Below are 14,540 nucleotides of genomic sequence, written 5' to 3' on the forward strand. Positions count from 1 at the left end.
ATCCACATCTGTCCACATCCCACATCCACACATCTGTTAAATTTTAAAACACCACGCATCCTACAAAATTAATTTAAAATATTTGCCTAAAGAAAATTGTTTTATACATGTTCTCATAAAAGGTTGCCCAGAAGTAATCGCCTGTTGCCATAAAACTCCCCTATGTACTTCATTATGCCTGTCACAGGTGATTTTAAAGTTATGTCCCGGCGTTCAATAAAGAGTTAATAAATAAATATTGTATATACTTATATGCTTTCCCATAAATAAATGTCAAATCAAATTCAGGTGATAGATCAAGTAGTAACTAACACTAGACAATGAATTAAAAATAAATAATCATACTTTTAAAACCAATGCAACTCAGAAAAGTAAATGAATTATGTAAACAATTAAAATATATATGGGTTTATCACTTATTACTTATTTTGGGCTTGATGTTGACTTATAGGACTACCGCTTGTACGTGATAACAATATAAATATCAGAGACGTGAATTTAAAGCTTGTTTGCCGTAAATTAATATAAGGTATTAAAAATAATACATAATATAAAGATAATATAGCAAAAGCGTTTAAAAAGTCTGTTTACCACAAATTAAAATTAATTATTGCTAACCATCTGTCCCTGGAGGATTTTTACTGCCAGAAGTTATTTGCCTGTCGAATTACAATGAAGTTTCAGAGTGATCACTTTGTACTGGGTGGTTGGAAATAAACGTTCAAATCTTTTAGCTTTTTGCTGGTTAATGAGCTAAACTTTAAGCTTTTCCATTTATAACCAATCCATTTTCCATTTATAACCAAATAACCACTTTATGTGTATCAAAATAATAAATAGTCCTCTTAGATACAGAGAATTGTCGTAGTCGTTTCTGATTATACTTTAAAATTATTTAACTGTTAATCGATAAAAAAGTAGAATTTTTAATCTATTATATGCTACAACAGACCATCAACTATTCACTATTCTTTACAACTAGCAATCAACGCTGCAAATTACTAAGAAGATTGAGCAAAGTTAGGTACAAAGTTTTACTCTAGCTGGCATCGGAATTTATAAAGTAAAACTATGTTAACACGAATCTCGTGCGCTATGGAATACTAATATTGAAAATTTTTGCGAAATATTATTGAGTTCAACAATTTAACACGTATTTTAAATTTCATATACAATTTCGAACTCCAGGGTTTGATTGTGTATTTTTATATATATATCTTTGTGCCTATACTGAAAAGAAAGTTCTTTTACTTTTCAGTTTATAGACGTCAACTGTAAGGCATAGGGCTCCCGAAGATGCTCCAAACATGACCTCGATGACCGGACCTGCGCTACCGGCATCCAGCGACTTGCTGCGACCTTAACTATTTTGTCGGTCTACCTCGCGGGGTGCCTACCTGCGGCTCGTGGTCGCCGTTAGTGAACTTTTCAGCCCCAACTACCATCGGTGCCACTACCATGCGCGACGCGCCCCGCCCACCCTGACACTTAAGACGTGCAATTATTCGAGATATTTCGATGACCTAAGTTTTTCTCCGGCTTTCATTTTTGAATTGTTCTCGCAGCTCTCACAGCACCTCACCCTTGCTATCTGGTTGGTAACCTACAGCCTTTGTACAGCCCACCGACAATATGCACATAGATTTAATATAAAGGTTGATTGTATTGTAGCTGTAAAAGTTTTATAGGGTTGATTACATAGACATGTATTTTATAAATTATATGCACAAAAATGATATCAAAAATAATAAATAACACGTACTAGATTTTAAAATTAATTATTGTTTAGTATCTATCCCTTTACACTTTGTACTGCGAAAAAGGTATTGGCGTGTTGTATTCCAATAGAATTTCAGACTGATCACTTTATACAAAGTGACTAAAAATAGGTGTAAAATATTTAAAGTTTTTTGTTGACCTATGTGCTATACATTCACTCCTTTAAACTTTTTACTACTATAACTAATCTCCTTGTATATTGTAATATCGTAAATTGTTAATATGTAGCCCTGTAGGAATCCCATACTTCAGAAATAAACCTCTTTATTCAATAAATATGGCATACATTGCGCGGGCTTAGTGTAAATTGTTCACTAACTTAATAACATACCTATTTTCACTTCTTATTGACGTTCCTTTGGTTATTATTTTGGAGACCACGAGTTGTGCAACTAACAATTTTTGATTTTAGAAGTTAATTTTATATCTGATTTAGAGACCGCCGAGCTTTTAGACCGCAAAGGATCCCGATAATAGGATAATCTATATACGTGCTATCGCTAATATGGCTAATAATCTAACTTTAAGACTCGAGAAAGTAATTGTATATAATTATATGTGTCGAGCCTTCGTATATTCGCGGCTCAACTGAACGGCGCACTTTTGCGTCTAAAGCGCATAGCAATAGACTTCTAGCGCCATCTATTGACAGTCTGAAGCTACAACGTTCCAACTTACATAATGCTCATTACAAGATATTCCCATATAACATACTAAAACATTATACTGTTATAGGTGGGCCCACATATTTTTCTAGTTAAATTTCTTTGTTTTAAATTTCATCTAAAACCATGCAGCAAAAATCGCTGAATATTTCTTACGCTTGTAGGTAAGCATGCACTAAAACATAATCATTGCCTATTCACAAGAAACTTATAACATAACTCAGACCACGTTATCTATGGTAATATAACTGGAAACTATATATTTGTTATGAAAATGATATCTCGTTATTATTCCTTCATATTGCAAATGAATATACTTTATTACGTTGCGAACAATGAGCTGTTTAAATGATGTCAGCGAAATTCATTAGATTATACTGTATATCATAGGTCAACCTATTACATTAGTTTTAAATATAGAAACGCTTAAATCAGGGTTGGCCAAACAGTTAATAAAAATAAGAAGACCTGACAGGACCATTCATAAATCTAATTTTCGAGAAATATCTCGCTATTGCTTAACTTTGAACGTATCATAACTTTAATGCTTTAACGTAATACACAAACTTTACAAATTATGATTCAATTTGAAAAATAAACACAATACCTTTGTTGTTGTAATTGAATCGCAATAAATAATTATTAAATAATGATTATTTATTGCGGACATTAATAAATATTAAAATTGGTACACAATAATTTTATTATAACTTAATTAGTAATTTTACAAGAAAGACTATTAAGTGTGTCAGTCATGGTAATCCAAATCCAAGTAGCACTGGGTTTTAAGCAGATGGGACCCGGCATAAATCCCCTATGGAAGAATCTCCCATATAACATTTCCCCGTAGGAAAAGTCTACCTGAAAAAAAAACGAAATTGTTAAAAACAACCCACAATCTTTTGACACCACTTACGAGCATTGCATAAAACATTTTTCCGGGTAAAGTTATGGTAAAAAAATTGTACATTGTTTTTAGTGTAATTTCTTCTAAAATCAAGTAACAGTAGCATGAATTACCATCGGTTTGTTACGCACGGTAAAAAGAAAGTTAAAATAATTAGAAAAGTGATTTCGTAGTCATATAGTAAAAGAAAGAACAAAGTGACACACATATTCAGAATACAAAATCATGTACTCTTTGAAAGGCAATAATTATAAGAATATGACACATTTTTTATTAATTTTGTTAGCGGGGTTAGCCACTTCGTACCCCATCATCTGATTACAACTTGACGTTGACTTATGGGAACGCTGTGTATTATGTTGTCAAAATATTATTAACTTTTCTTAGCGTTCGCTATTCTAAAATTTTTATTTCTTTTACTCACAAATCTAGAACGACAAAAAGTCGATTTTTGTCATTTCCATGTTCTCAAGGAACCTTTTTATTGAAAGGTTGGTAATCTCTGGCACAGATTTTAATTCATATCGAACAACAAAGCAAATCGTGTCACTGTCAATTCATTGCATAGATTTTATAATAAGAATTATAAAATATTAATTGAACATTACGACTTAATAGACAACCGATCTTAACTGAGAATTCTGACATCATCAGACACAATGGGAAGTAATAATGCGATGTCATGGTAATTGCGTACATAACATTGGATATTGTTTTATTTCGGATGAAATATCTTGTTTATTTACTTTTTTCGTATGTGAAAGGCCAGGTTATTAATGCTATAAAAAAAGTTTCGCATGCAATAGCGTGTGACACAATTCTTCCACTAAGAGTATGTGAAGAGAGTTACTTTTTATGTTATTAAAGCAATTCAGTTCTCTTTAATACTCCACTCCGTTTTAATATCACAAAAGTATTTAACACCGAATAGCGCGTAAAAGACGACAAAAATCATATAAGAATGAGAAATTCTAATAATCAAATGTAATACTTTTTGTTTTTTTTTTTCTAATGTTACAATATTATTGTCAAGATAGCCTGTAGAAAATAATAATGAAAGGTTCTTAAACTGTTAGCAAAGGTATAGCTAAATACTGGTTGTGATATTCATGTTTTCAGGACGTGATTCGCTTGGAGACACAGTACTGGTCGCTCGTGGAAATTCCTAAACAAGAAAAAGCAGAGACAGTTCCTGCATTCGTTCTTCGCGCCTGCGCAATTATGGAGAAGACCCAGAAGTCTGGAGAAGGTGTAAAAACATCATCTAAGCTTGCTGAGGAGGCCGCAGATCGTAAGGAGCGAATAGAGCGTTTGACTGGTAAGCTATATTTATCAATGGCATTATTTTTAATAATTTTATTGTAATTAAAACAAGAAATTACTTTATTTAATTAAATTCCAAGCTACGTATGCGTGGTATTTATGATTATATGTTTCCATTATTACTATTTCCTTAACGAATGCAAGATTATATTATTGTCAAAGTGTAAAACAATGTAATTGTTCTTTTTCTCAATCGTGCACATTTCTGACGTCGAACAGTTCTTTTGCTCCCGCAGCTCTTGCTATGCCTCTCCGTGTATCTCAATGTTTGGGGGGGAGAGAGCATTCATTTATTGAATTTTGAGTGGTAGTTACAAGAGGATCTGTCCATCTTGTCGGAGAGCGTCCTAGAGATCGCTTGCTATCCACTATGTCTGGTACCATCAAACGCTCCGTTGAATACTCATTACGGGTGACACGTACAGGGAACTTGAGGATTCGAATTTGCACAGATGACAATAGTTTCCCTTTTATGTCGAATTCTTTAAGAAACGAAACTGATTCTGAGCATCCGACAGGTAACTAGCAATAGTTTGTGTAATGAAGTGGTAAAAACAGTCACAGGTCTCTGGGATTTTATATGCAAATGATTTTAATAATATCTATGATAAAATATTATATTATATACGTAATACATATAATAAAAACTTATCTATTTTTTTACTCCCGAAAACATTGATCTGGTCTGTTTTAATACGGAAAAGAGCAGACTATCTAAGATTTCCAAGAGCGATCATTCAAGAAATTTGAAAAAGGGATCTCAAGTTCCATCCTTTTGAAATTCAAACTGTTTGATAACTACAAGTGAATTTGGTCACGCAAAAAATGTTAAATACGAAACATTTTGTATATTTAAATTGAAATACTTGCTCCAAAGAAGAATAAACAGTTTAAAAGATGTTTTTAAACATCAAATACATAAGTTATTAAAAGAAATTTTTAGGTATATTATGCAATATTATATATAGGTTATAATATATTACATTCGCGAGATTATCACATGTTTTTTATACATAATTTGCAGTAATATTCTGTCGTGTATTGTTTAAAATAAATGAAAATTAAGACAAAGAGTAAGCTTATTATTCCAATATAAACTACCGCTCAGCATGACCCTTCTGAGCTCCCTTCTAAGTTGAAACAATAAAATGAATTAAGCTCCTAAACCTCGCGCTAATGGAATACTAACCTCTATACCCGAGTTAATATAGCACGGACAGATAATATAGAAACTTTGTACGCACAAAAAGTCTCCATACAGCTGTTTTTAAAAATATCTGTTTCTTTGAAAGAGAATCTTAATTTGAAACTAATTTATATATATATATATATATATATATATATATATATATATATATATATATATATATATTTAGTTATTAAATAAAATAGATAGTGCATATAGTTAATTAAATGATTTAAAATAATAATTAATAGTAATTATGTGACTTTTACTGATCAATGTTAAGAAAAATCTTTAAACTTAAAATTACCAGTGTCTCGTCTAAATGGTTGATGAACAGTCCGAGAAACTATTTAAATGTCATTGTTATCATTTCGTTTATGTTAACAGAAGTTGTCAGCCAGTCACGTTCAAACAGAAAATATCAATTATTTTTATATATTTCAGAATGAACCCTGTAATTAGTGGTTGAAAGTAGATGCAAAAACTTACAAGAAATGTCCCGTCCAAATGAGCAATACATTCACGCCATAAAAGTTTTTACTCCTATGACCAATCGCTACGTATATAGTTCATAAATGCTTGATAGTTTCGACACCAAAGTTTGTTCACTTATTTATTTTTTTAAACTTTAAAGATGAAAATCACATCGCTTTATACCAATACTTACCTTTGATATCACACCCATTTAAGCAATAATATAGCAGGTTTTTATATTCTACATACATAAGAAAATATTAGTTTTAAATTTTCTTTCACTAAAGTGAGTGGGACCATTTGTGAAGAGTTTAAGTATTTGGCAGATGAAATTGATATATCAGTAAAAAATATTTCAGACTCTTGAAATTTTACTACGTATTTTTAATGTATATATAATGTGTTAAGAACATTTATTAAAACTAAATTAAAGCATTTGTTGGCATGAGCTAAACACTCTCACATACACACAGTCTCTCTTCGATGTAACATGAATGCGATCGTCCAGAGTAAAATTTTTAACAGAGGAAATAGTGCAATGCCTAAATCGGCTAGCAGCATAACTTTAATCTTAGCAAATGCATGATAACAAAAATTGTAAACACAAATTTATCAATCTGTTTAAAATAATGTATATATAAATTTCTAACGTTATTTAAGCGTTTCATTTCCAGATATGACAACAGCTCAAATAGAAGCAGAGAATACGCAAATGACCAACGATCTTTACCGTTTGTTAAAAAAATACACGGGTCTGAGGAATCTTATCAGAGAACTGAAGGTATGGCTAGTACTAACGCTATAATTTAAAATACATATTTATCATCATTATTTTTGCCGCGAGACGTCCAATACTAGACATGGAGGCCTATGTTATTGATTTCCAAATACACTGGTTGTAAGCCACCTTTATCTAGATCTTCTATCTTCCGACCTTAACAAGGTATTCTGTCTACCTTATTAATGGGCGTCCTACACTACGGTTGCCAATCTATGGTCTCTACTCAAGAACCTTACTGCCCCAGCCTGCCCACTGCGGCTTCAACTTGCCAACGCGCTGGCTATGTCGATTACTCTTGTTCTTCTAGGTTTCCTTGCTTTGATTCCTAGTCTGACCATCTCCATGGCTGTTAAAGCAACTGTGGGGTCAAATGAATCGATGACAATCGAATTTAAAATACGATTGAATACAAATATATATAATAAGGAAAAAAATATATTATAAAATAAATGTAATTTTAAATTGTAGAATCTAGACTCTAGAAATTATGTTATGTTGTCTATCATGAAATTCTTGTAATGATGAAATTGTTCTGCAATATTTTAATTAATGGACAAACATCCAGTGTAATCAATCAATTTCAATTCACTCAAAGTGTTGATCATTGTCTACTTTTGTGTTGACTACTTACCTGTATGCTCTGTAATGGTCTTTAGATATTCATATTTACAACTTATTTGTCCTTACTTTTTAGTTAAATTACTTTATATTATTATTTAACAACATTACTCCTTTAGAAATAACATTATTTTTAATAATTTGCCCTTCAAAAAATTTTTGGAGGTACCATAATTGATTACTGTATTTAAAAAAAATTCTTTCTTTTTTTGGAAATTGATTTAAATTTTTCTAATTTCGTTCTTCCACGTATCCGTAAAAAAGCCTGCCTGAAACTAACACTAGTTAATTTTTGATTTCAGTCGGAATACGTAAGCTCTAAATTGTATCCAATGTTTCCAAGATACACAATGCTTAAAGATATGATCAAGGACATCATGCATGATCCCGACTACATGGAGGTCTGCCACGAAGTGGACCCATAGCGCGGGGTTCGCAAATAATTGAGGAGCTCCTTCACCGACCGCCGCAGGTCGAGTCGCCGCTAATAACGATCCAATAAACGTGGCTGGATTAACATGGATCTAACAACTAAGCCAGCTACATTTACATCAATGATTGGAACTTCTGAGCTTGATGTTTCGTCTGTGCTTCAGCTTATTGGTGTGTTGATATATCTATTAATGTGAAGTGTGCTAGTACTAGTAATGGCGTATACATCAAGCAGCAGAAGAAGACATGCAGCGGTGCGTAGTGAGACTAGTACTCATTTATTTTGCGATAGTTTGTTGTACGGACAATTATTTCAGTGTTTAGATATAGGTTCATTAAATTAAGTGCAAGGTAATCGTCTTTGGGGCGATGTTTCTTTACAGCATATTTTGTGATGTATATCCTCTATTTTTTGCTTAATCCAAATCGTGTCTTCAATTTCGAAATATACTCAGACTTACTTCAGTTAAACCTTGCGCAATTTTTTTTTAATTATTATAATTAATAAATCTTCAAATTTCAGCTTAGCTATATGTAAATTATTCAACCAAAGCTCTTCAATATTTAATTCTTATAACATATCTATCTTTAAATCTAACACTAGAACACTAACGTAGAATAGAATTCTGAGTCGACATATCTATTTCGATTCTTCCACGATCATATCTTTACTACTATATTTAATGTAATATCAACATATCTTCGCTGTTTCATTGTATATGCTTCTAAATAGTATGTAATCCTACATAAATGTATGTGCAAAGAGTAATGAATAAATGCCAATGTATGTGTTCAAATGTGCATTAGTGTGTGAACTTGTCATATAGGTTATATTCTCATAATTATTTTTGTGTGCACCAGTTTTAGAAAATGATGTAATCTCTAAGTTAACACGATTTTCGGTACACATATCAATAATGATGTTTAACAGTTTTTATTATTATTATTTTGTAATAAAATCAATATCATGAAATGCATGTATTTAGATTATTTATAGCCTCTTATTACATTTATATCATTTATACATTTATATCATGTTTACATGTTTTTTTATTCATGTAATAGTTTTATATCAAACATTATTTTTAGTGAAATAAAAATAGGCTATTATCAAATAATCGTATCACTATAGTGTAAGAATATTGAAGGTGTTTAATATATAATTGAAAGCGTATAGTGAGGCTATTTTAGAATAGAGTAAACCATAGATATTATAATAATTTTTGTGACTGTTATTAATTATTTATATATCACAATAATTTTCTTTTATTGTAGTGACTTATTAGTAATTACAAAGGATTAGTATTTTGGCAAAATTTTATTTAACAATTAACCAGTAGCTAGCTTATAAGTCATGTTATATTAAAAATTAATTTGCTAGTTTATTTAAATTGTATAGCTTTAATATATACTTGAATATATCGTCTAAAATGTTAAGAGTTATTGTCGTGATTAAAAATATATTATATTGTAATATATCGTATTCGTGTCTACAAGCTGGTCACGGAGTATTTTAATGTAAATCAAAATACTGCCATTAAAGTAAGTAATTAAATAAAGTAGAGATAAGTATAATATGTAGCAAATTAAAATTTCCGCTTGATGTAGGAATAACTCGCTCTATATGAATAACCGTAACATAGTACGCCAAACATAAATATTTAAATCATGTATTTAAAAACCAATAAAATCGTAATCTATACTTAGATTTAAGATGAAAAATGGTAGCGTATTCTTTTAATCGTACATGGCTAAATCTTATTCCAAACAGGCTGTTTCGGGAACAAGTTACAAGTAACTTTGAGACGTGTAAAATCTACCATTTTTTTGTTTTTAAAAATTGTTGCGATGTATTTTCTTAACAATTGCTTATTCAATTATTTATTATTTTTTCTTTTCTTTCTCTTCTCAGACAATTGATAATTTCATTTAAAATTGTTGAATATTGTTAATTTTTTTACTATATATTACATATACTATAAATAACATATACTAGTGTATTCGTTATTAGTATATATAAATAAATGTATGTATGTTTACTTAAGTATATTTGTACATGTATATAAATAAAATAATAAATTATCATTTACGATGCCCACGTAGACTAACCGCTTACATTGTTTTGTTTCCGTAGTATATAGTTATCTATGAGAAATAGGCTCTAGTGATTAGACCGCCCATTATACTTATTGATGTTGTTATTACTTAGTTTTTCTTTCTAATGTTATGTACAATAAAAAGTATGAAATGAATGAGAAAAATCGTGACGACTAACTGTTGGCAAATTTCCAAACAGATTACTTTATTTGAATATTAATTATAATTTCCTTATGTTTATTTATTTACGCTTTCTAAGGGCAATAAAATATTTATAGTTTGCTAAATAATTGGTTATAATTTCATTTAATATGGATATATATAATAATCAACATTTTAGACGTATGCATTTGTTTATATCATACGAGTATACCTTTATAGGAAAATTTGCTAAAAAATATCATTCATGACATTCTTTGTATGTACTGGGAGTATCAATGTAACTTGTGTATAAATGTCGTAAAATATTTTAATGAATTTGTTGCTATGAAACATAAATTTGTATTGGACTATGCGTGAAGTTGTATTAGTATACAAAACGCTTTGTTATAAAAAATAAAATATGTTATTTTTTGTGCTATCTGGATGTTTTATTGTTTTAATTTTGTAACATAATATGTTGCTGTCCTTTGCCATCTTCGCGTTGCCTTTTGTGGATGTAATTACATAAAATCTATTCTTTGTCACTATAATCGTGCGTATAATCTGCACTGAATTATGTCTCGGGAAAAAGAAGATTCTAACCAAATTTCAAGTCTTTAAGACTTATGATTCTTAAGATGAAAAATAAATTTTTATTTCCAAAGACCTTATGAAGACTTTTTTGAATGGCAGCCACCGTTGATTTATTGACATTTACAGATTCCGCTGTTTAGAAGAATCTGTGTACAGATGGCGCTTAGCTAAAACCTCTTAGTAAAGCTCGAGGGCTTCATTTAGATGTCTCGATTTTGACATTCTACTATTACCTGATTTTGAGGACGCCAAAATTTTATCTTGTTTGTGTAGCCCCTCAATAAAATGGACTGGCTAAAAGGTCCTCAAAAGGAGACCCTGGCTAGGGCTGCCACTCTGTACGCGTTTAGCGTTTCAACTCAAGGAAGCCGTCCTACATTTTTAAGGTTTTACAGAGTAGTTGTGCAGCTGAAAAAGTAAAGCCTATAGGTAAATCCCAACAATAATAAAACAAAACGCAAGTGGTAATAAAAATAAAGAGAGTAAGGTCAATTATCCCTGTCATTGAAAAAAAATAAAGAGTATCAACAAAAATTGTAAATAAAGAAAACAAATAAATTTATGCTGCGAAATAAGAACCGGTGTAATTAGGAAAGTAGACGAGGAAAGTAAGGCGACACAATTAAGAAGATCAGAACGTGAAGAAAGAATTTTCTGAAGAATGTGAGGAAAAGAGAGAAAGAATTTGTGAATGAAAAAAAATTTACAACCGTTTAGTAACGTCCCAAAATAAGCCCGGAGGAACGAGAATATAAAAAGCTCAAGGGAGCCCAAGAGAATCAGATCCACGTTAAGGAAGATGGGTCGCTTGTTAAATTCCGCTAAAGACAAATTTTTTAACAAAACAAGTGAAAAAATGTTAAGTATTAATGCTTATAAAAGCGCCATCTATTAAAAGGTTTTTAACTAACAGAAATAATTGATTATTATAACTCCTTTGATAACATTAAAGCATCTAAGTGCTAGTAGATGGCGCAAAATAAAATTGTAATGATTGTTGCCACAGTGTGAATTTTACCTAATTTTAAGGAATTTTATTCTTCTTGTCCTTTAGTACTTTAAAATATTAATTTACATACCAAAAAGACACTCAACAAAATATTATTACTTATTGCACATTTTATTCATTATTATTTATTTATTTCTTTAAGAACAATATATACATATACATACAATATTTATACAGATACTTATATACATATATACACATGTACGGTTTAAATATACATAGCACATTTAAGTATATATTCTAATATATGAATACTTACATACATATATATACACATTTATGTACATACATATATATATATATATGTGTATATATAAATTAACAGATTTTACAATAAGTTACAAAAGCATGCTAGCGTCAATATTATTATTTTGCATAAACGAGTAAAATGTGCATTGTTTAAAAAACTAAAGGCATAATGAAAGAATATGGCAACACAAATTTCATCGTTCGTATTTCGTATTGCATGTTATTCATTCTGCCGGTTAATGCGGCTTAGGTGGGATGTGTGTTGTATAACGCTTATTATGGCGGGATTTCGTCAATGTGAAAAGTTTCGACAAACTTTTCTAAACAATTTTTATAAGGTAAAACTTACACATCATAACTAAACCATCTCATAAACTGTAATTATCAAATAAATTTCCACTGTTTAGTGAAAGTTCTCGAGTCAGGATGTCGGTTAATTCAAAGTGGCGGTTACCTGACGTTTTTTGTGTTGTGTTGAATGAATGAAGGAATTACGTTTAATTCGCGGCGTGGGAATGGGTGAATAAGTGGTTCGACCCGTCTTGGAAATTCTTCGAGATGCCTTTCGTGCAACGTGTGGTAGATCCAAAGTTTCTCTCGCGGACAAGTTTGCGTGATGAGAATGGAAGGCCCAAGGTCTCGGACGAGGAACTCCAAGCCGTTACTAATTGCACTCTTAGCAACGCGCTTCGACAGCTTGCATCGTTAGTGCTCTTGGCTGAAGACATCTTCAGCGATCTAACTTTGCAGCTTCATGGGATAACAGAACGTTCTAAATGTGCTCAAGCGAAAATCGAAAAAATCAATGAAATTGTGGAGAAGTATGACCCGAAGAAGGTACCAGTCCGTAAGTAGAGAGTTATTTTTTAACAGCTATAAATGCTTACCGTATCAGTAAGTGGCAATGGAATTTATAAACATTTGCGCTATGAACTGGTACGTTAACAGCCATTTGGGAAGTGAGCTCTTTAAACCTTATGGTTTGTTTATTAGTCTAACACACTAGCCGACTTAGCTTCTGTTACTGTTTATATGATTTAATTAATTATTATTATTAGGTAGCAAACTCAACAAATTATGGGAACTGTTCATTAACCGCGTTATAAAAGATTTCAATGTTAACTTAATTTTAAACAATTGTAACATATATTCCAAGGATTTTTCATGTTTATGTTGTATAGTCCAAGTGCGAATGTTTAAAATTACTAGCCACTGCGGTCATTGGATTTTTTATTGCTATTTCGAATTCAAATTGGATCGTGATTTTCATTTCGGACGCTTAGAATCAAATAGTCGGTGCTGTTGTGTTTTGGTCAATCACGATAGCCCATAGGCGCCCACTACAAGTCATAAGCCTTTCCCAAAGATATCTGAGGGGATATACCACAATCTCTCTAGAAACTTATTTGTGATCAGTGCTAATACTATATAATTAATGGTCAAAGAGTGAATTATTTAAGTTTACAACCCCAGAATCAAACCCGCGACCTACGTTCGAAAGTCTCAATCCTCTATCACTGGCCTACCACTCCTCTGTTGTATAGTCTGTAATATATACCGCATAGATCACAACTGGATTTCAATTTATTCGCCAACGAAGGAATGATTCGTATATTACGGGTGGATCCTCACTTCTCCCAGCAAAACTCGTATAAAGCTTTAGTTTAAATCATTAAAAATTATTTATTAAAATTGGTGTGAAACCTTTAAAAATGTCAATATAGTTAACCTAAATAATTGTATGAATGGTAACTAGGTAGAAGTGGCAATTAATTTGATATTGTTATCATTGAATTGATAACCGCTTAAATAATGTCTTAGCCGACATATAATTTTGTTTAAATTCAAGCCACTAAAACAATGTAGTTTATAATATATTTATTTATCAACGAAATTTTCTCCTCATAAGTTCATATTTTTATTCACATAGAATCATTTACTGTGTACTTATGTTCGAAATGAGAAGAATAGAAGAGAGAATTTTTGAGAGAAATGTCAATCAGATTGAGTTCCCGTGTAATAGCACCTTCCTAGGGTTCCAAACGCGTCTTGATCTGACGGGGGAAAACTCAGACGGATTTTTGTTTTGAGGTCACTTTTACTATATCCTTAAATTATTAGTAGTGAAATGTAATCCCAGGCTTTATTATCAGTCGAATGATCCTTCGCAACAACGAACTTCTTAAATTTATTTATGATAATTTCATAACATTACATGTAAACGTTTTGCAATACTGTATACATATTTCCACAAAACAGCTACTCTTAACTGGCTGACAAGCTTC

General features: G+C 31.1%; 2 protein-coding genes across 2 annotated transcripts in view; both read left to right on the forward strand.

Annotated features, from left to right (window-relative positions):
• Positions 1-8,158, forward strand: part of LOC137931819 (uncharacterized) — a 47,524-nt gene extending 39,366 nt beyond the window's left edge. The window contains exons 4-6 of the mRNA XM_068775331.1: positions 4,471-4,669; positions 7,009-7,115; positions 8,036-8,158. Of these exons, the coding sequence (XP_068631432.1) occupies positions 4,471-4,669; positions 7,009-7,115; positions 8,036-8,158 (429 nt within the window). The remainder of the gene's footprint in view (positions 1-4,470; positions 4,670-7,008; positions 7,116-8,035) is intronic.
• Positions 8,159-12,502: 4,344 nt separating this feature from the next.
• Positions 12,503-14,540, forward strand: part of gukh (GUK-holder) — a 126,719-nt gene continuing 124,681 nt past the window's right edge. Inside the window, exon 1 of the mRNA XM_068775374.1 lies at positions 12,503-13,102. Within this exon, the coding sequence (XP_068631475.1) occupies positions 12,814-13,102 (289 nt within the window). The 5' untranslated portion in view covers positions 12,503-12,813. The remainder of the gene's footprint in view (positions 13,103-14,540) is intronic.

Source organism: Battus philenor, unplaced genomic scaffold (genome assembly GCF_028537555.1).
Source record: "Battus philenor isolate CCGP_79_NKW_IND1 unplaced genomic scaffold, ilBatPhil1.0.hap1 SCAF_8, whole genome shotgun sequence".
Taxonomy (NCBI): Eukaryota; Metazoa; Arthropoda; class Insecta; order Lepidoptera; family Papilionidae; genus Battus; species Battus philenor.